Consider the following 21,601-nt stretch of genomic DNA (forward strand, 5'->3'; position numbering starts at 1 on the left):
TTCTACAAACTTTCCATCCACTGTTTATTTTGTTTATTTATTTATTTATTTATTCCCCTCCTGCTTCCATTAGAAATTTTATATAACCAGTAAACTTTACAGAATAGTACATTTGATCGAAATTTTACTTTCCATTGTGAAAAAGAAAACGTTTCTGCAGAGAATACAATAATATATGCAAGTAAATAAGTTTTCCACATTTCAGTAATTACAAACTCTTCAAATAAATGAACACACAACATGGATCGATCACTAAATTGCACTAATCGAAAAGCATTATAGAATAGTCGAGTGCTTTTATTAAATTCGCATGATCTAAATTACCATTCTGCTTATTCATGGAAACTTAAATTAAAGTTCTCTCCATTAATCTGTTCATAAATGATACGATGAATTACAAAAATCCTAAAAGAAGTAAATGAAGATAATAATTTAAAAGATCCCAACTCTACTGAACCTCTTCATTTACAATCGCAAATAAGATATCTTTGATACTGAAATCAACGGCAGAGCCTCTTTACGAATAGTAGTATAGAATAAAAGTATTTATAAATTACTACTGAAAAAAACAAATTCTTAGATTACAAACTGCATATTGCATATAAGGTTGCTAAATTTCTTTTCTGAGTAGTAAATTAAAGCTTCCCAATAACTGGGAGATCTGAAATATTCTAAAACTTACCTAACTGTGCTTTTTCAGAAAGTAAGGCTTCCAAAGACTCAACTTCCGTTCGAGCGTTCCGCTGATGCTCCAAATACTCCTCCTCCTGCAGAAAAAAAATCATTAAACTAACACCTTGTTTATTGTTAATACGTACCAAGTTGGTCAAACGTTGGTTCAACCGCCCAACTATTTCAGAATTGGAAGAATCTGCATTTTCCAAACTTTGAACCTGAACAAGCAAATTTCACATACTCATGACGTATAATAATAATAATACAATTAACAATTATATATTATAAAATGAACCAACCATGTGCTGCTCAATTTCATAAAGTATCTTACTATTTAAAACAGCCCAATTCCTTTTTTTAATCTTAATTTACTGATAAAAATATATTTCTAAAAAAGTAAAATCAATCCCTGTACTCTAAGTAGTATCATTTGTATAAAATATGCACACGATAGTGAAAATTTGCAAAATGACGTTTATCATTACGATCGTATTCTTTGTATGCTATTAATTTTGCAGCAAAAAATACATCAAAAGTAATACTAGACACCATAAAACACAAAAAATATGTATGAGTATCAGAGTTAATATAATAGCTTTCTTGACCTATATCATTAGAAGTGAAAAGATCAATTCCAATTCAGTTAATTAAAGTAACTCTTTCACAAATTTCGTAACATTATACTTTTTTTGTTTACATAATTGAAAAGTCATTTCAGCTGACTCAATACTGTACTTAAATTACAGTAATTCTAAATATAACCTGCATTATCTTAATGAAGAATAACGCAGAGAAAGACTCACTTTTGACGTGAGAGTTAAATTTTCCGTTTTCAACAGAGTATTGCTGTTGGTTAACGTTTCGACAAGCTGCAACAGACGTTCAGTTTCCTGACGGCATTCATTTGCTTCCAGTTCTGCTTGTTGGCAATCCGACTCCAGGTTTGCTAAATCTCGTTGACAAGCTTGCCATTTCGATTCAATTCTAAAAAGAGAAAACACTAGGATGATTAAATTGATATGAAATATTTCATATTTCTGTAACTGACCCGTTCAGTTGTTCGAGTTCATCGCTGAGTTGATCGATTTGTTTCTTCTGCTCTTCAAGCGTATTTTCATGTTCTGACAATTTTGAACGAAGTTCATCGATACAATTCTCCTTCGACAAATTGCATTCTTCAAGCTCGCGTAGCTGAAAAGCAAAAGCCAACAAATTCAAAAAAAAAAACAATCCCACTAATCAAACGGAACAAATTTTGAATTTGTTTCTGACAAGATGAAAAAAAACGTTCCTTTGTCTCACCCGTTCTTGTAAATGCAACGATTCATCTGGCAGTGAAGAATAAGCAGAACATTTCTGTGAAAAAAAATTTTTTTTTTAAAAATAACTTCCAACTACACAGTAGAGAAGTTGGCTGACGTTTCCAACTTACTTGCGAGTCGTTTACATTCTCGACACCGGTGGCAGCATCAGTCTATATAAAAAAGAAGAAATTCATTACATTTTCCTATTAAAAAAACTCCATTCATAATGTACCGTTTTATCGTCAATTAATTTCCCGCCAAAATTGGACAATTCACTCTTCAATCGATCCAATTCTGAATTAGATACCTTAAACAATACAAACATCGAACAACACTGTACAATCGTAATGATAATTATGATTATTATGCATAAAGATAATGTCACATACCCGTAACGCTTCGACGAGCTCGTCATTTTTTTTATAAGCAATTTTCAAACGCACATCGCCTTCCTGAATTTGGAATTTCAAACGATCCGCTTCTTTTCTCAAATTACTGATTTCCAAATCCTGCAGTCATAAACAAGCAACGTTTTTCAAAGTTGTGCACAAACACGTCCCGATGTTCAACGCTTTTCACCTTCTTCTCACAAGCCGTCACAAGACCATCTCGGACATTTTTGGCCGCCCTGAGCTGTGAACCCAGTGCATCTCGATCTGAAATCAGCTGTCGAATTTGTTGCTGAAGCTTTTGATTAGACGATTCCAAAACCAAAATTTCCTTCTCCCTCTGTGCATATTTCACCACTGCATTGTTCTTCTCACGTTCAGCAATTTCGCTTGATTTGAGTAACTGAAATTTACAACAGACAACATCAACTGGCATCTACTAATGTGCTTATGAGATTAAGATATTGAAATTCATTTCAAAATTGCAACTAATTCTATCAACAAATTCACCAATTTAACTTTTACGCATCAAAAAGTACATTATCCGCATCACCAAAAAAATAAAAAGAAATCAATCAATAATTCAAATATAATTCTAGAAATGTTTCATTAAACTTAGAAAAAAAATTTTAACATACAAATGGGTCTACTCAGCTAAAAGAATATCGCAAAAATACTTTTTAAATCGTAGCCAGATTTCAAAAAAATATTACATACGAATACAACAAAGCTAAATTAAACTTACTACTAGATATATATAATCAACATTAAACATTTTCTGATAAAGATTCAACCAAAGTATTCTCACCTGCTCTTTTTGCAACAAGAAGTTCGCTTCACAATCAGAAACTGTTTTCCTGCAATGAGCTTCCAAGGTGGACAAATTATCTTTCAATAAACGAATCTGCTTTTCTTTTTCTTTAAGCTCATTTTCCAGCTAAATTAAATTTACAAGCAATTTGCAACAACAATAACAGCACCATAAGAAAGCAAAAAAAACAGAAAATATTTTCGCGTGTAAAATCTTGAAATAAATTTACCAACGAAATCTTTCCAGTTTGCTCTTGCTTGGTTTGTTCAAATAAATTTCGAAGTTCACTGCATTCATGCTTACTTCTAGTCAACAGTGCCTGACTTTCCGCGTAATGCCTCTCCAGTCTAAACAGAGATAAAATTACAAATATCCGTGCCACATGATGCAAGTGATTACTTCTCCAATTCTTCTGTTCGCTTATTAAATAAGCTTTGCATTTTTGAACTGTCGGCTGAATATGAAATGCCATCATCGCTTATGATGAACTCATCAAATTCGCTGTCACCTGTTTTCGAGTTGCTTTCCTTGCAAATCAAACTGTCAATATTGCATATAAGACGACCAGCCGACTCATGTTGTTCTTCATCCTCATCTTTTTCTTCATTACTCAATTTTATATCCAACCTACCATTACTGTCATTACTGTTCAAATTCAACTCTGCAATATTGTCTTCAACTTTGTCTAACGCGTAATCCATGTTCAAGCTTTCATCAATCAAAGTATTTAATCTTTATAAAAGCTTATTTCATTAAAATAAAATCATCCATTCTTCATAATACATCATTTTCAATAAGCTGTGAGCAATTATCAGCAAAAATGCTTTCCTCCCGAATAATAAACTCATGGAAGTGTACTGTAAAAAGAATACTGTAATTATAAACAAGATTAAAATTAAAGCAGAACCACTTTTAATAAATGTTTACTTATTTTTTCAATAAATTTTAGTCTTTATAAATTTGCATAAAATGTTCTAAAATATTTAAGCAATCAATAAATTGCACTGTTCTGAAAATGAAATTATTGATGAATATTACAATAAAAATACTAAGCTGGGTTTCAACTAGCTTCGGTTTGAAAATCTGTCATACCAAGAATTTAAGCTAAATTCTTATTTAACGCTAAAAAATATTCAACTCTGACACATTACAACGTAAAAATGCAAATAAATTTATCGTTAATCAAATTTCTAAAACATTTTACACTTAAATCCGTTTCTTCCATTCATTCTGATTCAGTATTATGACGAATTCGATTTGTCTTGTACAGATTGTATGTACAGATGCTTTCTGCACATAACTTTATCAGATATTTCAAATTTTTTCTTTAAAATTATTAAGCACATTTATCATTTCAAAACAGTATTATATATAAAAACAGAAAACAGCGCGACTTCAAGTAAAAAAACATCAACGTCCGTAAAAACATCAATGCAATGTAACGTTTACATATTAAATCTTTTCAGTGGGTCTCAATGATGTTAGACGTTGAAAATGATTTGTCGTGGCAAAACTGTTGCCATTTATTCAGATAAATGAATTCAAAATTTAAACAAAAATATTTCAACATTTTTGACACTGTAACAAGTTCCATACAATAAATAATGAGCATCATGTTACACTGTTTGATAAGCAGTTTCTGATTTAAGATGCGTTGGGAAGGTGTACTTTAACAAGTCGCAAACGACGTTTCTGAAGTTCCAACTGTAGTGACTCCTCGTTTTCCACTGCGCGTTGATTTCCAACTTCCGGATAAAATCCTGCCATTTCCAAATTTTCCAACTCAAATCCCCAAAGTTGGTAGAAATGCATTCTGTTCAAGAACAGCTTGTTCTTCACGTATGCTTCATTGAGTGGGATCTTCTGAAACCCGTTGCTGCAAAAAAAGCAACAATAAAAATAAAAATATGACCTCGATATAAATAAATACCCATTGTCGAAAGGATGTACACCATCTAGCACAGTCATGATGCTGTAAGTGGCCTTAGGAATATAAACATTGTCAACCATTCTCTGGCAGTGTGGCCAACGGGCAATATCAACAATGTTTCCACGTAAAAAACTGCGAAATCCTTTTGATTTTTTTTTCATACCACCGCCGTAAACCTAAATATTTACTTTTACAAAATTTACAAAAGCACTTTTAATATTAGAATTTTTTCATGCTTTTTACGAATCTGTTTTACAGAGATTTGCAGCATATAATATTAAAAGTTGTGTTTCAAGACCAAAAATAGTCAGCATCTTTAAAACATTACGAGAGAAACAACTTAATTAAATAAAATAACAAGAAAACAACGTAGCAACTTTAAACTCATTAACATCATTCATAAGATAATGATAATGACAGCCACTTATACTCCTATGAAAAAATCATAAAAAACAAAGAAAAGGAAAATAAAAATACTTCATTTTCAAGAAAACTACCAAATGTTGAACGAAGGCAGTAAGTTGCATCATTTGAACAAGTAAAGCAACTTTTCTGAGAATTCCTTGTTGAAGTAGGCATACGTTGAAAATCAGAAAAAAAGTCATCTTCAGTAAATATGCTAGAGACTTCAACATCAATTGGCGATTTTTCTTCCGTGAGCTTTTCCAAGTTGCTTATTTTAATAACGTCAATGCTTTGAGAGTAAGTTTGTGAAATGCGTTCGCATTTCTCTTGAATTTTCATTAAATTGAACCTAAATCGTCTAAACGAGCGACAAAATTTCAGTCCAATGTCACATGCATTTTCGTTATTCCTTTGCCGTTTTCGTTCGGACATTATCAATTATCACGCCGAATACTGAATGCAGAAAGTGCAGCAACGCATAATATAATTACTGAAATATTTTGAAAATTAACTGAGTTAAAAATATGTAAAAATTAACCATAAAACAGTAACAATATTTTAATACAATTGTTCATCACTACCACCATTTGAAAGTAACTACAGTAACAAAAATAATCACGTTTGAATAAATAATAATTTTGGAAAAATAAAAGTTATAGATAAAGTAAAACATAAATTTATCTTTAAGAAAGACAATAAATTTATTAATATCTATTGAATAATGATAAATAATTGAAATGAGAGCGTCATCGCGCTGAATGTAGAGCGCAGTGTTACATATTCCAATCGAATATATAAAACCTGAGTATCAATAATCGACAGTAAAAGATATACTTTTTAGAAAAAGTGGTTGCAACCGTGATAGTTGACCAATCAAAAGGAGGTCAAGGTCGAAATGGAGAAAATAGCGCTTGGGTGACTGACAAAAGCTAACCATAACACGGGGTGTTACAACAGCAAATGGGGAGGGCAAATTGCACAGTGAGTAACGAGAAAATGACTTACACTGAACGAATGCACAGAAGCGCTTTATATATATTATGACATAATTACAATATGTCAGTGATTCCCAAAATGTGGGTGGCGACTCACTGACCACACGGTAACGCTTCCATATGTGATGTTCTAGAAGCAAATTGTTGCACGCGAGAAATCACCGTCGGTTAAAAATATTGGTCTTACAAATGAACTGTCATATTCAAATATATGTCTGAGTTGGTAGGACAGCACTCAGTGGAGCTGACCATCGATATCATAATATGAGCACTTTGAGAAAAAACTTCATTACAAAGGCAGACTTATTTTGTTCATAGATTCAAAACTTTATATACAGGCGCAACGCGCTTAATGCTATTGGTTCGTTCCTGAAAAAAGAGCGTTAAACGAAACAGCGTTGAAAGGGGGCCTTATAGCATGCGTTTATTTGAAATGTTTGTGAAAATGTTTACATACTTTATTGCTCATATTAATCATTGTGATGGTAGACCAGCCTTGATTCCTAAACCTTAGGTTTCTTGGTGATGAAACTATCAAGTGTAAACTGTCTCTCCTTACGTTTTTTCTAATGTAGAATTTCCTGATAACAAAATATCATTTCAAGAAAATTTCGTCTTGCTCTGGAGCTCCGCTCATAAATGGTCTATGAACTGTTCCATAATTTGTGCAATGGTGGTGATGCTGTTAGAGTTCTCACAATTATATCCCCTTTTGAATTAACGACTGTCGTTTTATTAACAGTGCATAATTCTGTCAGTTGTTTCAAGTCATCATTGCTAAGACCCTCGTTTTGAGATAATAAAAGATAAGAGCGCAACAAAAATATATATGCGAATATATGAAATCTTAAAGAATCCAAACCAGTTATCGTCAATGATTAATAGTATGTATTCAGTAGCTCAAACAACATGATATAATAAAATCATTTCAGTGCTGCTAAAAATATGTAGCCAAATTTCTCACTTTAAGAAAAAAAGACTTACGTGCATGTCAAAAAAATAGCGTTATTGCGACACGGCGTTGAGGGGGGTATTCTTGCATTCAAAAATTCAAAATCACTGTCACGCTGTATTCGATGAAAATGGCTTTGATGTGGGAAATATTCTGGATGTTGAACTTTACAGTTCCCTTATTGAATTTCCACTTTTAGAAAAGCTCTTAGCGTGTGTAATGATTCGTCTTACTGCTCCTGGCTTCGTGAAAACATTCTGGCGTATCTTCGATAGGGATATTCCAGAGAAAGAATACCCTTTCTCATATTTCAACCAGGCAGAGGATCACGCGCACAGCCGTATCCCACCAATGTCGTTATGAACAATTTTCCTATATCAGGTTCCTTTCCATTGGAGTGATTCTCAATTGGAATCGATATTGTTTTTATTTATTGTTAAAATATTTATTATTGACATTCTTTTAATAAAATTTGTCATTTTTTAATTGTTTAACATATTTTTTCTGCCATTTATTACAAATTAGATAGAATAATGACAATTAATGGTAGAATTACTGCACTTAATTACTTTTTGTAAATACTGTTGTATCAGTATTATTTATATTGCTTCTCAAGAAAATCTACCTCATATTATTTATTTTGCAATTATTTAGCAGTTATGGCTACTTTTATTCATATTTCAAGCAAAATTAAATGAAAAGTTGCAGGTAATGATACAATAATAACTCAATTATTAATAATGATACCAGAAATCATTTAGTTTTAAAATTTTACTTGAATTTGAATTTAAATCAGTTGAACTAAAAATGCTCACTGTTATATTACATAAATGCTTTTTCAATTATGAAAGATTAATATTTTTATAAAAACTGAAATAAAGAAAATATTTGCTTCATTATTATGAATCATTTATGTAAGTGACTGATTTGACGTTAGATGAAAATTTTACATAGAAATAGACCAAACGATTTGTTAAAATAAGTTTTCATTCAGGATTCATTTATTCATTTAACAAAGAATCATAATCAAACTGTCATCAGATTTTCCTCCTTTTTTAATATAATGATGTTTACTTCACGCTTTATTTTTCACTGCTAAGATCTCTGATAAAACTCATCATATCTGAAATAAAAATGAAAATCATTCAATAGTTGGGAAATAATCTGAAAAAATATTTCTACGAACCGTTGAATTCGATCTTTTCTTCAATATTACGACTTTTTATTGTAGCTTCATGGTTGCTAATAAATGTGGAACCGTCGACTTTTCTTGTCCAGTTGTACTGCTTGCACAGATTTTCAAAATCACTATCTAAACATGAAATTTAATGTATAGAAACAGAATTCACAGATTACAGATATCGCTGAATTGAATATATACCGTTTACATCGCCCAACAGTTGCTGCAACAGCTGCGTGTCAATATTCTGATAAGTGATGCTTACCACATGGGCAACGACTGAAAACGATTCAATTTGAAAGCAATCAAAAGTAAATAAATGAAACAAGAAAAAAGCAGAAAATAAATGGCACACAATGTCGAACGTGCTCTTCGAAACCGATCGCCAGATCAACCAAATCAGCTTCTTTTCGAATCAATTGCTGCAGATCAAATAAGCACAAATTTCAATTAAAAATAAATAAAATAATCATCACAGCAATTCAGTTGACTTCTTTTACCCAAGCTTCTTTGAATCTGCACGTTTCCAACAGCGCAGAAATGTCACAAATGGTTTTCAAACATTCTGATTCCATCTGAAATATTTAAATTTGATGATTGAAAAATGAATAAATAATAATAATTCGAAAAAATGCAAATCATCAACACAAACTCGATACTCATCTAGAAGACACTTCGCTAATACCATGTCAGCGGACGGCAGTGCCATAACGCATTTCAAAAATATTCTGCACACAATCCTTTCGTTGTACAAGTTGGGATTCAGCTGGTACAACTTTAGCAACGTTAAATTGGCTTCCATGTCGACACCCTGCTTGTCGCATTGTTCACGAACATACTTTTCCAAAAATTCAACATTATCCGGATTATACCTGCATGAAAACAGATTTCAAATTCAACGTCACATGCTGCTTTTTGCACGTCTGCAAACTATGCAAATAAAACAGACCTACCTGTTCACTCCATCGCAACGTTCTAAAAATTGTTGTCGGTATTTTTCCATTTCAACAAAACCCTGCAACTACTTTATTCATCACTTGAGAATGAGATGAATTTAATGCAAAGAAAACTGCAACATATTTGGAAAGTATTAAAATTGCGGATTTCAAACAACAACGCAATGAAATGCATACAAACGACACGAATGAATGTGGAATTTATTCCAAAAAATCAACAACACATCTTCATCCCACCCAAAACAACAATAAAAACGCGGAACCATAAGGGAAATTTTTTTAAAATACTTTTTCATTCAGAATGGAGAAATTTACGCATCGATGATGGCAGCAGGCTGTGAAGCAGATTGTTGAACATTTTCATCACCTCTGGCAAAGTGGTGTCCAAATTGCGACCAAGCCAAACATGCTGAAATCGACTTTTAATTTCTAATAATCTGAAAAAGCAGCACACACTTGGATAATGTTCGTCGCACTCGACACTTTACCCAAAAGAAAAGGAACAAGAAGGTAAACCTACCTGTTGGCTAAATCGGTCCGAGCAGTTGGCGATAAATTGGATATACCGACGTTGATCATCTGGCAACCGTATGCAGGCGAAGGATTTGTGCCAAGCATGCACAAAGATTGACCAATTCTAAAAATAAAAGATAGTAAATAATGAAAAATAAAAAAGAAGAAAATACCTGCAAGCGAGAATTGTCAAATCAAGCACAACTTCCATTTCCAACAAGGCCAACGTTTGATCGTTGTTGAAATCGCAGTGTCTTTTCAAATTCTCCAATCCATCTAACGACGCTTGTAATTCAATTCGAGCTTTCTATTAAAAATAAACATATAAATATGAATAAAAATGGAACCCATTTTTTTATCAAAAAAAAGCTACTTTGAAACTCCTAAAAGAGACGTTGTCCAAATCCAGAGAGTCGGCGTTCAATAAAATTTGCACAATAGCCGACACTGGTGCTGCCCTCGAAGACAGCGGTGACAACGCCCGTTCGACCTTGCCCACAGCCAGTGCTGCGTGGAACAGCGGCGCAAGCTCGGTCGAACCGAGAAATGCGTGGGCGGTGATGTCCGTCAGTTGGTCCGGCGTTCGTCGCTGGCGACAGTTCCAGGCTAGACCCAGGAAATAGGTGGTCGGCAGGTAGCGCAACGCCGGCGCCACGGCTGAGCAGCCAATGGCGCAGCCGGACCAATCGCAGACGACCAGGCCAACGCAGTTTTGCGCGGTGTTGAAGGCGCTGCAGACGAGCTCACCGTCGGTCGTCATGCTGCCGATGCTGTCGGCGACGAAGCCCGGCTCGCCAGCACTCAGGCACAAACAGACCGAGTGGTCGAGCAAACCGACCGCCGCCCGCTTCTGGTCCGTGTCCATCAGTGGTTTGTCCAACATCAGCACACAGTGCAGCGGTAGCTGGTGGACTTTTTCCAAATCGGCTTGCTCGCCCACGGACCAGAAAATGCGTCTGAATTTTTCGAAAAACCACTGCCAGTTGGACAACCCTTTCGACAGCATCCAACGACACAAATTCGACCCAACGTGAACACTGTCGCTAGCTTTAAACGATAAAAAAAACAACTGTTCAAAATTCAATTCAAATTATAAATTCTCACTGCTGAATAATGAAGAGAATTGACTGAGCATCACCGTACACCGGTGGTGACCAATTTCTTCGCAGTTCACTTCCAAACTAGGTACCAAGTGGAAATCTGCGAACGTCTGACCGCAGGCTGTCTGCAGGCGGAACAGTTCTGCCGACGTGTACGGTAAAGTGAGGTTGGAATCTTGGACACGCCATTCGAAGTGAACCATCAGCACGTTGAGTTTAAGCCAGCTGACCAGCCGAGAGGCGGTATCGTGGAGTGTCTGGACCGTCGGGACGCGACACCCGGCCAAGTCGAACAGCACCGCCCGGACAGGCCGACTGGGGAAATCGTCAACGCACAAGCGAGGCAGTGACCAGGGCGATGGAATCTCGATCCTCGTCGTCCTGACGAACAGTTGCGCCAGTGTGCGCAAGCCGGCATTGAAGCCGGCCAGGTCGGAACTGATCAGTTCGATCGGGCGACGCCCGCCGACTTTGAGACGGTAACTTTCGCAGCGTCGGAACCGGCCGGCGTAGACGCCGCACACCAAAGCCGACGCCTCGAACGGAAACTGACCATTGAACACTGCCTGCTGGAAATGCACCTGGAAACCGCAACTCTCGAACAACGGCACCAACTTCTGCCACTGGTCAACCAGTGGACCGTGGCCGACTTCGCTGGACGAATAGAAGTACACGTTCAACTGGAGCTGTTGCGAGCCGTGATTGGTCGAATCCTCGGGCAAACAACAACAAGAACAACCGTCTGATTCGTCCAAACGGACTCTCGTCAGCTGCGGTTCCGGCCACACGTTGGACAACAGTTTCCAAGCCGCCGACTGTATTCGACGGCTTTGTTCATCATGCGGCTCGTCCGGCACAACATCGCCCGACTCGTCAACTGCCCAATCACACGACCCACGCCCGTTCACCACGGCCATTCCATTCTCCACAACCTCGAACAACCAAACAATATTCACAAGCGGAATAATTTTTATTTTCAATTTGCATTTACAATTTGCCCCTCGGCTTCGGGAGATGAAGCAGCAAATTGATGCTCCGACGATGGCAGCTGGTCAGCGTTGTCAACGTCGTCGTCGTCGAGGCTGTTGAACGATGAAAACAAATCCCGCTGCTCGCTAACTGTAGAATTTGATCGACGACAATCCAAACCAGCGTTGTTCTTTATGCTCAGGTCGGCTTTGAAGTCGAGCAAACATTGAACAATTTCCGGCTCATCCCTCGACAGTGCCAAATGCAATGCCGTATCACCAGATGCGTTTTGTGCGTTTACAGAAAAGCCATATTCGCAAAGATACCTTGATGGATTTTTAAAAAATAGCATTTTTTACAAGAATAACACAAAACAGAATATTTCCCCTAATATTTATTGTTCTGCTCGAATGAAGCACGAAATCTCACCTGACAACATCAACGTTGGAATGCAAAGCGGCCCAGTGAACAGCTTGATTTTTGCTCGTCTCATTGTCGACTACATTCAACGGGATACCAGCGCTCAACAGTTGCGAAATTCGATTCAACCCAAAACAGAAATATGAAAAAATAGCTTCCAAATAAAATTAATTTTTCCCTTTGTAAAATCATTTGAAATTTAAAAATTAAACGACTGAAAAAAACATTTCGCCGGGTGAAAATTCTAACTTACTTGGATTGAGCAATCATTTCGAAAAAATATTGAAAATAAACACATTTCACTTCTTTTGATTGAGCAGTATCAAAAGCTGAAAACCCTTCTTCGTTCAAAACCGACGGATCAGCTCCTTCACTGAGCAAAACACGAACCGCATCAATCCTCTCCAGCTGAAAGTAAACATCGATTCAATTCATTCATTAGCACATCACAAATAAATAAATATAACCTTCGTAGCATAATGCAAAAGCGTACCATATGGAGCAACCACTTTATTCAAAACTGCATGCCTAACATCAACTGACTCTGCACGTATGGAAAATTCCATTTATCGTATAATCAACATAACTACATACTAATATTTGCACAACTCGTACCACTGCACACCAACAGTTTAGAAGTAATTGAGAGATTTGAAATCAAACATTCTCAGTAAAAGCTAATTTAGTCATTTTCAAATGAACATTGAAAACTAAACTAAACTGATTCCCATAAAATTTTCTGTCATCAAATCAAATTATCATTAAATGAAGATCTTCAAAAAATAAATTTTTAAAACAAAGCATAACTTTCACTGATCTTCAAAAAAATGTGATCATTTTTACGGAACTCGACTTTTATAACTTAACACTTTACAAATCCAATAAATCACATCTTAGTTGAAAATTACAATTACCGTCAACTTCAACAGCACATCGCAGATCATCAATGCAGTTATTTTCAATGTAATATTCTAAATACGTATTCGACGTCTTGCTCATTGCTGCAAAGCCTGCAATATGAATAAACAAGTAGAAATATGAAATTCAACTGTGCATTCATTCACAAACATGTACTAATACTGAAATATCAAGACTATATACTAATGCAAAAAACAGATGTAAAACTTAAAAAATGCGATGTTTCGAAAAACATTTTGTTTAAGTAGAATATAAACCTGAACTTGCCGAAACTTCTGCAACATGCATATTCATACTGTAGAAATTAAAAAAAATAAAGTTTAACATTGAAAACAAAAATTAAATAAAAATGGAAAATGAAACTACACTAGTAGATAATGTTACGAAAATACACTGATAAGCATAAATAAACAATGAACAAATTAACTGAAATAAATTAAGTTTAATTATTCTGATAGCACATAAATTGAGGCATATTCGGGGCAGATAAAGAACTCTAGGATCCTATGAAAATAATTTTTTGGATAGTGAAATATTTTCTGTTTTATTTCATAACATCCCGTTAGACCACCCTGATGACTAACGCTGCTTCAGTTTTGTCATTTTAGTATGTTTATGACGGATTATTGATTTACGCTGCTAAATATTTTCGTTCATGCCGTTGTTTTTGCAATATCAGTGTGAATAAAAGAGTTATTCGGCAGTAAAAAAAGAAACAGTACAAAGTAATTAATTAGTGTATGCAAAAATAAATACATTAGCAATAAAATTAAAGCAAGTAACATTCACATTGTAAATAACATGCGCTGGCATGTCAGGATACTATTTTACAGAAAATTTTTTACAGCAGACGTCACGGAAGGCGTAACATACTGCCATTGTGAGGCATAGAAAAGCGTATTTTATATACTGGAGCTCAATTCCCATATAATAACGCTTTATAACGCTCGATTCCTATATAATGAAAAACTTTTAATGTAATTTATGGAATGAGATAAAATAACTGTCAGTTAAACATACTGACATTGGGAAAGAACTGTCCAGTTAAAATATATATCTGAGTTGGTTGGACAATACCGAGTGATGGAAATCATGTGCATCCTAATCTGAGTATTAATGTCTTTCCAATTTTGTGAAAAAATTTCATTACAAAAGAAAAAGCTGACACATGTTTTTAACCAGGTTTTGTTTCTTCAGTTCAAATGCTAAGCGGAAGTGGTCTAGTCGCAGATTTGTAAAGTATTTACGCTGAATTCGGTTGAAAATGGCTTTCTTGTAAATAATACCATGGAAGTTGAATTTTACAGTTCCTTTTTAATAGCTGCAACCTTAAATACTGCAAATTTAGTAAATCTGCCCCTGAAATTCGCGCACAGCTGTATCCCGCCGTCAATATTATGAAAAATTTTATTACATCAGCTTGCAGATTCGTAAAGTATTTACGTTGAATTTGGTTGAAAATGGCTTTCATGTAAAGCAGTGGTTCTCAAACTTTTCTGGGTTGCGACCCACTATCAAAAACGGTAATTTTTCGCAACCCGCCTGCTTACAATGCATATTTTAAAAGGCAAGAGGGGTTAAATAAAAAATATTAGTTTAATACTTTAAATTTTTTAATGAACAAGCCTAATTAAAATGTATAAGAATATTTGTCAAATGCATAATGAGGTGTATGCGAACAGTGGGCTTGTTTTCTGTTTTGACTGATGACTTCTTCGACGTCCACACTAACACGTGTTAGTTTTATTTGCAAGATGTTGGATAATTGTAGCTTATTATGAAATTTGCTTTTTAATTCCATTCATTGCTGAAAATCCAATTTTGCACAAGTAGGAAGTAGTAAAAGGAAGCAGCACTTTTGATGCTGCAGTGGAAACAGTTGGATATGTGTTTTAAATTAATAGTCAAAACTGTGTTGATGTTTTACTATCAAAACTGACTTTAAACGAAGAATCTTCTGACAAATCGATTAATTCTCCATCTGCTTTTGTGGATATGCTGGTACAGACAGCATCTGCGTGCTGTGAGAAGCTGGACAGAAATAGTGATTCTCAGGTCATCAGTAACTGAATCACAGCTTACTTGTTCACCCAACAATTTTCAATGAGTAAAACTCTCTTAACAAAAATAAAGACTACTCCCGTACTTTAATATTTTACGCGACCTACCCAATAACTGCTCACGACCTACTGGTGGGTCGCGATTCACACTATGAGAACCACTGCCATAAACTATGCGTTAGGCATTTTTTAAATAGCTACATTATTTTTTATTTACTAATAATGATCTCAGTAACATACAGTTTTCAAAAAATAATTAAATAGGATTAAAATAAAATTTATCATTGATTCGCAATATCCTACTTATTACTAAAAAATTAAAGAGAAAGCGTATCGGACGTTTCAACTAATGGTCATGCGCAATTCAGTGGTTATGGCTATTTGCATTGCATTTTATGATACGTTTATATTATTATATAGCTAAAGCAGATTAAAATCTTGATTGTATTGGTAATAGTAGATGTGTTTTAGATTTCATGAGCAGTTTTTTTCAAAATATTTATCTGGCTGATATATAATTTGTGAAAGCAAGGATTGTCTTTTTATGTTGTAAATTTCCGGTGTTCTCATGACAGCGGACTTTGCCTGCAACAGTCCCATTTTGTGGAATAATTACAAATTTATTGTTGTATAACAATAGTACTGATCGCATTTGTGCTTCGATGATGCAAGTGGAAATGCTTCGAAAATGTTGAGCAGCATTTTGCAGTCAAAAGTAAATAAACAGCAGCGTAAATAGACAAACTGCTGACATAGAATACCCATGAAAGTTCTGGATGTAGAATTAACTTGGGATAATAAAGCCATATGAGGTGCACAATTGTTGGCACGGTTATCATAAAGAAAGAGAAGAAAACTATTAAAATTGTATTCCTCATTATCTTTGCTTCTCGTTTTACCTGCACTGACCGAACAGAAGCTGCTTTAGCTTTTCTGTAATGAACACATAGAACAGCAGTTATTAAAAAAACAACACTGACGGCCCCAGAAATGCAACTTATAAAATTGTGAACTGCGTACATGCGTTTTGGCACGGTGGTTCTTAAAAAGCAAACTGCGGGAACTTTTGAATTCCAATGTTTTGGATCAGCGATGCTAAACCAAACTGCTAACAAATGAATAGTTGGCCAAAGAAATGTAGTAACAGTTAGCAATAAATGTATTTTAGAATTTAAATGGCGAAGATGCATTGCCAAATGCACTGACAAAAGTCGTTCAGCAGACATGCACAAAATTGATATAGCCATAAGAGTATCACCAACAACATATAGAGAAATGTGTGGAGTTTTTGTCATGCATATGCGCAGGCTTGTAGTTTGAAATCGTACACCATGATTAATAATTCTATAATAATAACCAATAGCAAAAGCAAGTCCTGTTGTGCTTGTACCAATAGCGTATGCTAAAATAAAATTTTAATGAAATAATCAAAAAAATTAATTCTGCATTAAGATTTTGAATGCTTAAAAATGTTTATAAAAGTTTTTGACTAATGATTAGAAATTTCATAATTTTATGCATAAAGAAATTAATTCAAAATCTCCTGTAATTCTAAAAGTCATTTATACGGAATTTACATTTAGCTTTATTTGAAATTGTACTTTTAGAAAAAAATTTCTCATTTGTATAAAAGCTAATGAAAATTGATACCTGTTATGAATATTCGATTCCTCATTGTATTATTTTTGTACATTGAAAACAGCAAGGAGGCATTTACAATAACTGCAAGTATTGATAAGCACATTATAGTGTAGTCTATCGATGTATCATGTTCACCGTGAGGCTGCACTGTTTTTCCATTTTGATTTGCCAAATCAGAAATATTGAATGACTTATTATCCATCTTAAAAAATAGTGTTTAATTTAAATAAATATAAAATTTTGTATAGAAATATAATATGCAGTTCAAACATATGTTTATTATTTTCAGAAAATCAAATTAGTATCTAAAATTTTGAATTAATCTGATTTATCTCATATTTTGAAATACGCAGTTACATATAAAAATAATATTATTGCATACTGTTAAATTAAAATAATATTATTTGAATTCGAACCTCTTATTAAACAAACAAAAATAGGTTTTACTGCATACTATGAAGAATGTTTTTATTATGAATATTTTGAAATTTATTTTTGAAAATATTTGCTATGAATAATTAAATAAAAATAAATTTAAAATACTCAAAATGACAATGGAATTTAAAATGCAAAAGTATATTTTTCATTGTTCAGACATTATAACTTCTAATTTAATCAAAATTATTTCACATTATATATATAGCAGTGGAACTGTCACAGTTATTTATAAGTTAAAAACCAGAACTTGGTTTTATTTTAATAAATATGTAGTATCTAATTTACTGTCGTATTGAGTGTAAAGAAAGTATTATAAATAGAATTGAATCTGTCAACTATGTCAACATATTTTTAATATTTTTATAAATTTTGTATTAGTTTTTATTACTACTGATTTACAAGGTTTGTAGTTAATTTTATTTAACAAATATATGTTCACTAAAAGATTATTTATCACTATTATTTATACACTCACCTGAGCAGAGGATCAGTTGAACTGAAGCATGCAACACAAGCTCAACGGATAGCTTAATATTTAATTGATTATTCTTTTAAATTAATTTAATAATTAATCAGTAATTAGTTATCAATTACCTAAGCCATTATTTCATTTAAAAATCCTCTCCATTCATTGTCATTATTAATTATAAATTAAAGGTTTCATTACAGGCGCAGCTGCATATTCTGATTGTAGGAAAACTCTCTGCAAGATATACATTGTTGATATTCCTGTTTGATATACATTATATAACAATTATTTCTTTTTCATTTTTCAATTACAATTATTTTTCATGCTTCAATTTTTAATTTTTATATTTTGAATTTAAATGAGTAATTCGTTTTTCTATAATTTGCAAAACAATACAATCATTAAAAAATTACTTTCATGTACTTATGAAATTGAGCTTTAACATTAAAATAAAATTTTAATCTAAATTTACTGCTTTTTAGTATATATTATTTAGTAATGTACTGCAGTTAATTATTATCGGTAATTTACTCTATGTTAATTTCTTATTATGAATGCATTGGGGAGAAAAGAAATGTGTAAAAAAATTTATATATCTTTTCTCAAATGTCCTTTCCTTTAATCATTTTATAAATTTAGATAAAAATCTTATACATGTAAAATTTAAAGAGAATTAATTAAAAGCAAAAAGTGAAATTAAATATTTACTTTGATTAATGACCCTTTTTTGAAATTGACTCCTTTAAATTAAATTATAAAATGATAAAATTTATAATTATAACACCTTTTAAATTATAAAATGCTAGATTTATTGCTTCTATTGACTAAAATTTTGTTTTTTAAACATATACGGGAGTTTGTGTACTAATTAATTAAGCGATAAGCAGTCATAATTAATTAATTAATAGGTGTGAGAAATACACTAGTTACTAGTAAAAACGCGTTTAACATTGCTCATGTTATTCGTGTTTCAACTTTGATATTGACTTCAATTTTAACTTCTTCGTAAAAGACACACATACATAAAATTATACAATTATAATCTGCAAAAACTAGATGATAAGATTTTAAATCTTCAGATAACTGAACATGTCATGATTATTAACATCATTATATTAAGTTATTAAATTTAAACACGGAACTTACAGCTGGATAAATTTTGCAGAAAACGTTTCTTGTGATGCATTTTTCTGTTTTGAAATTTCTATCAGACAAATTCTTTGCTAATCATAAAAAATCAAAAATCGAAGAGTAAGCTGTCAACGTCATCTAAAAATATTTTTTCAAATGATTAAAGTAGAAAATAAATCAACAAAATATAATGTAAATTTTTCATATCAAAACGTTGCAACAAACCTGTAAACTTTACAAAGAATCTACTTTGTGCTTTATTTTTATATTTTAGTTTAAAGTTTTTTGGTTTTTGAACAATGGTTAATGATAGATTCAAAATCTATACAAAAAAATCTTTGCAAAGAAACATATTTTCTCCCCAATAACTATAATTTGTAGAATATTTAAAAGAGAAAAAAATAATAGCAGAAAACTAAAGTGCATTTCACCATACACTGAAATCAATAAAATAAAAATCGTAATTAAAAGTGTCGGAATATCCTATCAGAGCGTCTGCGGTTAGTATGTCGAGCGAATTCATTGAGAAATTTAAGAAGCAGCACTGGATGGCTACAAAGAGAGTAATTCGATGTCTGAGAAAGACAGTAAATTATGGATTGCTTTTCACAAACGATGATCACGCTCTCAGTAAATTGCAGTCGCTGATTGGGGTGCAAATCATGATGATTTTAAGTTCTATACAAGATATATCTCCATTTTTATAAACGTAGCAGTCAACTGGGAAGCAAGGAAACAGAACACCGTAGCGTTGTCAGGCACAGCAGCTGAATATATGGAGTTGTCAGAAGCTTCGGAAGAAGCAATACACCTGAGACAACTCTTTGATGAAACTACAGATGAGAGTAAGAAGGTAGCATTGGATGTTGATAATCACATCTGTTGATTCATATCATATTGATAATCAGAGGGCAGAGAGACCAGCAATAAATCCAATCTTTCATGTGAGAACGAAGCATATCAACATCCGCCATCATTTTATTAGAGATGTTATGCGACGCAGGAAAGTAGAATTGTGCTGCCTACCAAATAAACTCATGACTGCCGACATTCTCACAAAAGCATTGCTTAAAGGGAAACATGAAGAATGTATTTAAAATTTTGGAATCGAGCACATATGGAATGAAAACCCTGATAGGATTCAATAATGTAAAGCAAGTGTTGGAATAATACACTGTCGAATTAACGGCTTTCACATTCGCTAAAATACAAACGAAGATTGACCAACGCACATGAATGAATGACTACGGCAGAACATCTGCAAGCAAAAGGAAGCCCTGAGGATTCTCCTAACACCTATATGTCATACGCTAAAATGCTGTATTGTAATTTTTGCGAACCAAAAAGAGTGCTTATTTTTCTTAGTAGTTATGCTTTTGATTATTCTTTTTTCCCTTGTAGAGTAGTATTCTGTTTTTACTCGTATATCAGCCACTGTTAGTCGTGCAATTCACACACTTTGAACAACAAAAAGTCAAAAAGAAAAGAAAATTTTTTGCTCAACACACATGATAATTTAAGAAATGCTTTTTATTACAGTAGAAGGGCAAAAAATCTACCTAAAATTTGAAAGAAAATCAAAGTGTTCAAAAGAATGGAATAAGTTATTTAAAGATGCATTAAATAAAAAAATTTTTTTTGTCACTTTGTAAAACTTACTCACATCATTACTAGAGCAGTTGTTGAAGAAAAGAAACTTGCTTCAGAAAATGCAAACCAAGCTGAATGAGACAGACGTCAAGAGTGGAGAACAGTGCATCCCAAGGGATATTTTCATTTCTTTCGGTTGATTAGTGAAATATAATAATGATAATATTTTCAGTTTCTTTTGATATTTATTTATTTTACACATCGTACATAAAAATTACGACCGTTTTAAATGCTCACTTTATGAATAATTAAATAATAAATCTGATATTGGACTGTGAAACGGTAATATCATTTCATACCAATAATTCGAAAAACTCATTCACTTGTTCAGATTACAATATACTTTTTTAAAATTACTTTAGTTATTCAAGAAATATAGGATTTTTCATCTGCTTGCTTTCGCAATGAAATGCATCTTAGTCAATCATTTATTCAATAGTGAATAATAAAAATGGGTAGAATAGTTGCAGTTTATCAGTCATAATAATTTTTTCTTCATGTTTCATATATTCATTCAATGAAAAACGAATAAAATTAAACCAAGAATCAGCAATAAAATAAATTTTAAATTAAATATTCATGAAGCATTATGCAAAAAAGTAAATTACACTAACAACAACAATCCAAAAAACAATTAAATTACAAAAAAAATCAACAAAAGTTTCCCACTACTTAATTTATTTCATAATAAACTG

At 33.1% G+C, this 21,601-nt stretch overlaps 4 protein-coding genes across 4 annotated transcripts; 2 read left to right on the forward strand and 2 right to left on the reverse strand.

Annotated features, from left to right (window-relative positions):
• Positions 1 to 635: 635 nt before the first annotated feature.
• Tsp_00369 (hypothetical protein) lies at positions 636 to 5,946 on the reverse strand. The gene is made up of 18 exons (XM_003376200.1): positions 5,587 to 5,946; positions 5,110 to 5,285; positions 4,848 to 5,055; positions 3,963 to 4,036; positions 3,579 to 3,911; positions 3,409 to 3,526; positions 3,177 to 3,305; positions 2,535 to 2,771; positions 2,369 to 2,488; positions 2,212 to 2,286; positions 2,108 to 2,149; positions 1,963 to 2,031; positions 1,724 to 1,866; positions 1,479 to 1,659; positions 975 to 1,037; positions 795 to 893; positions 683 to 767; positions 636 to 661 (listed from the first exon to the last, which is right to left on the reverse strand). Exons 1-18 carry the CDS (start codon positions 5,944 to 5,946, stop codon positions 636 to 638), a joined length of 2,538 nt encoding a protein of 845 aa, XP_003376248.1.
• Positions 5,947 to 7,338: 1,392 nt separating this feature from the next.
• Positions 7,339 to 8,899, forward strand: Tsp_00368 (hypothetical protein). Its single transcript, XM_003376201.1, has 4 exons — positions 7,339 to 7,393; positions 7,661 to 7,817; positions 8,693 to 8,738; positions 8,798 to 8,899. The coding sequence occupies exons 1-4, from the start codon at positions 7,339 to 7,341 to the stop codon at positions 8,897 to 8,899; spliced, it is 360 nt and encodes a 119-aa protein (XP_003376249.1).
• Positions 8,900 to 9,123: 224 nt separating this feature from the next.
• On the reverse strand, positions 9,124 to 13,598 carry Tsp_00367 (conserved hypothetical protein). The gene is made up of 12 exons (XM_003376202.1): positions 13,514 to 13,598; positions 13,067 to 13,143; positions 12,853 to 13,007; positions 12,202 to 12,505; positions 11,215 to 12,142; positions 10,505 to 11,157; positions 10,284 to 10,417; positions 10,118 to 10,234; positions 9,913 to 10,034; positions 9,595 to 9,616; positions 9,294 to 9,513; positions 9,124 to 9,216 (listed from the first exon to the last, which is right to left on the reverse strand). Exons 1-12 carry the CDS (start codon positions 13,596 to 13,598, stop codon positions 9,124 to 9,126), a joined length of 2,910 nt encoding a protein of 969 aa, XP_003376250.1.
• Positions 13,599 to 16,692: 3,094 nt separating this feature from the next.
• Positions 16,693 to 20,142, forward strand: Tsp_00366 (conserved hypothetical protein). The gene is given in 8 exon segments (XM_003376203.1): positions 16,693 to 16,723; positions 16,746 to 16,891; positions 17,930 to 17,963; positions 18,035 to 18,058; positions 18,314 to 18,387; positions 19,531 to 19,558; positions 19,728 to 19,886; positions 19,898 to 20,142. The coding sequence occupies 8 exon segments, from the start codon at positions 16,693 to 16,695 to the stop codon at positions 20,140 to 20,142; spliced, it is 741 nt and encodes a 246-aa protein (XP_003376251.1).
• Positions 20,143 to 21,601: the final 1,459 nt, after the last annotated feature.

The sequence above is a fragment of the Trichinella spiralis genome (assembly GCF_000181795.1).
Source record: "Trichinella spiralis strain ISS 195 chromosome Unknown Scfld4, whole genome shotgun sequence".
NCBI classification, from domain to species: Eukaryota; Metazoa; Nematoda; class Enoplea; order Trichinellida; family Trichinellidae; genus Trichinella; species Trichinella spiralis.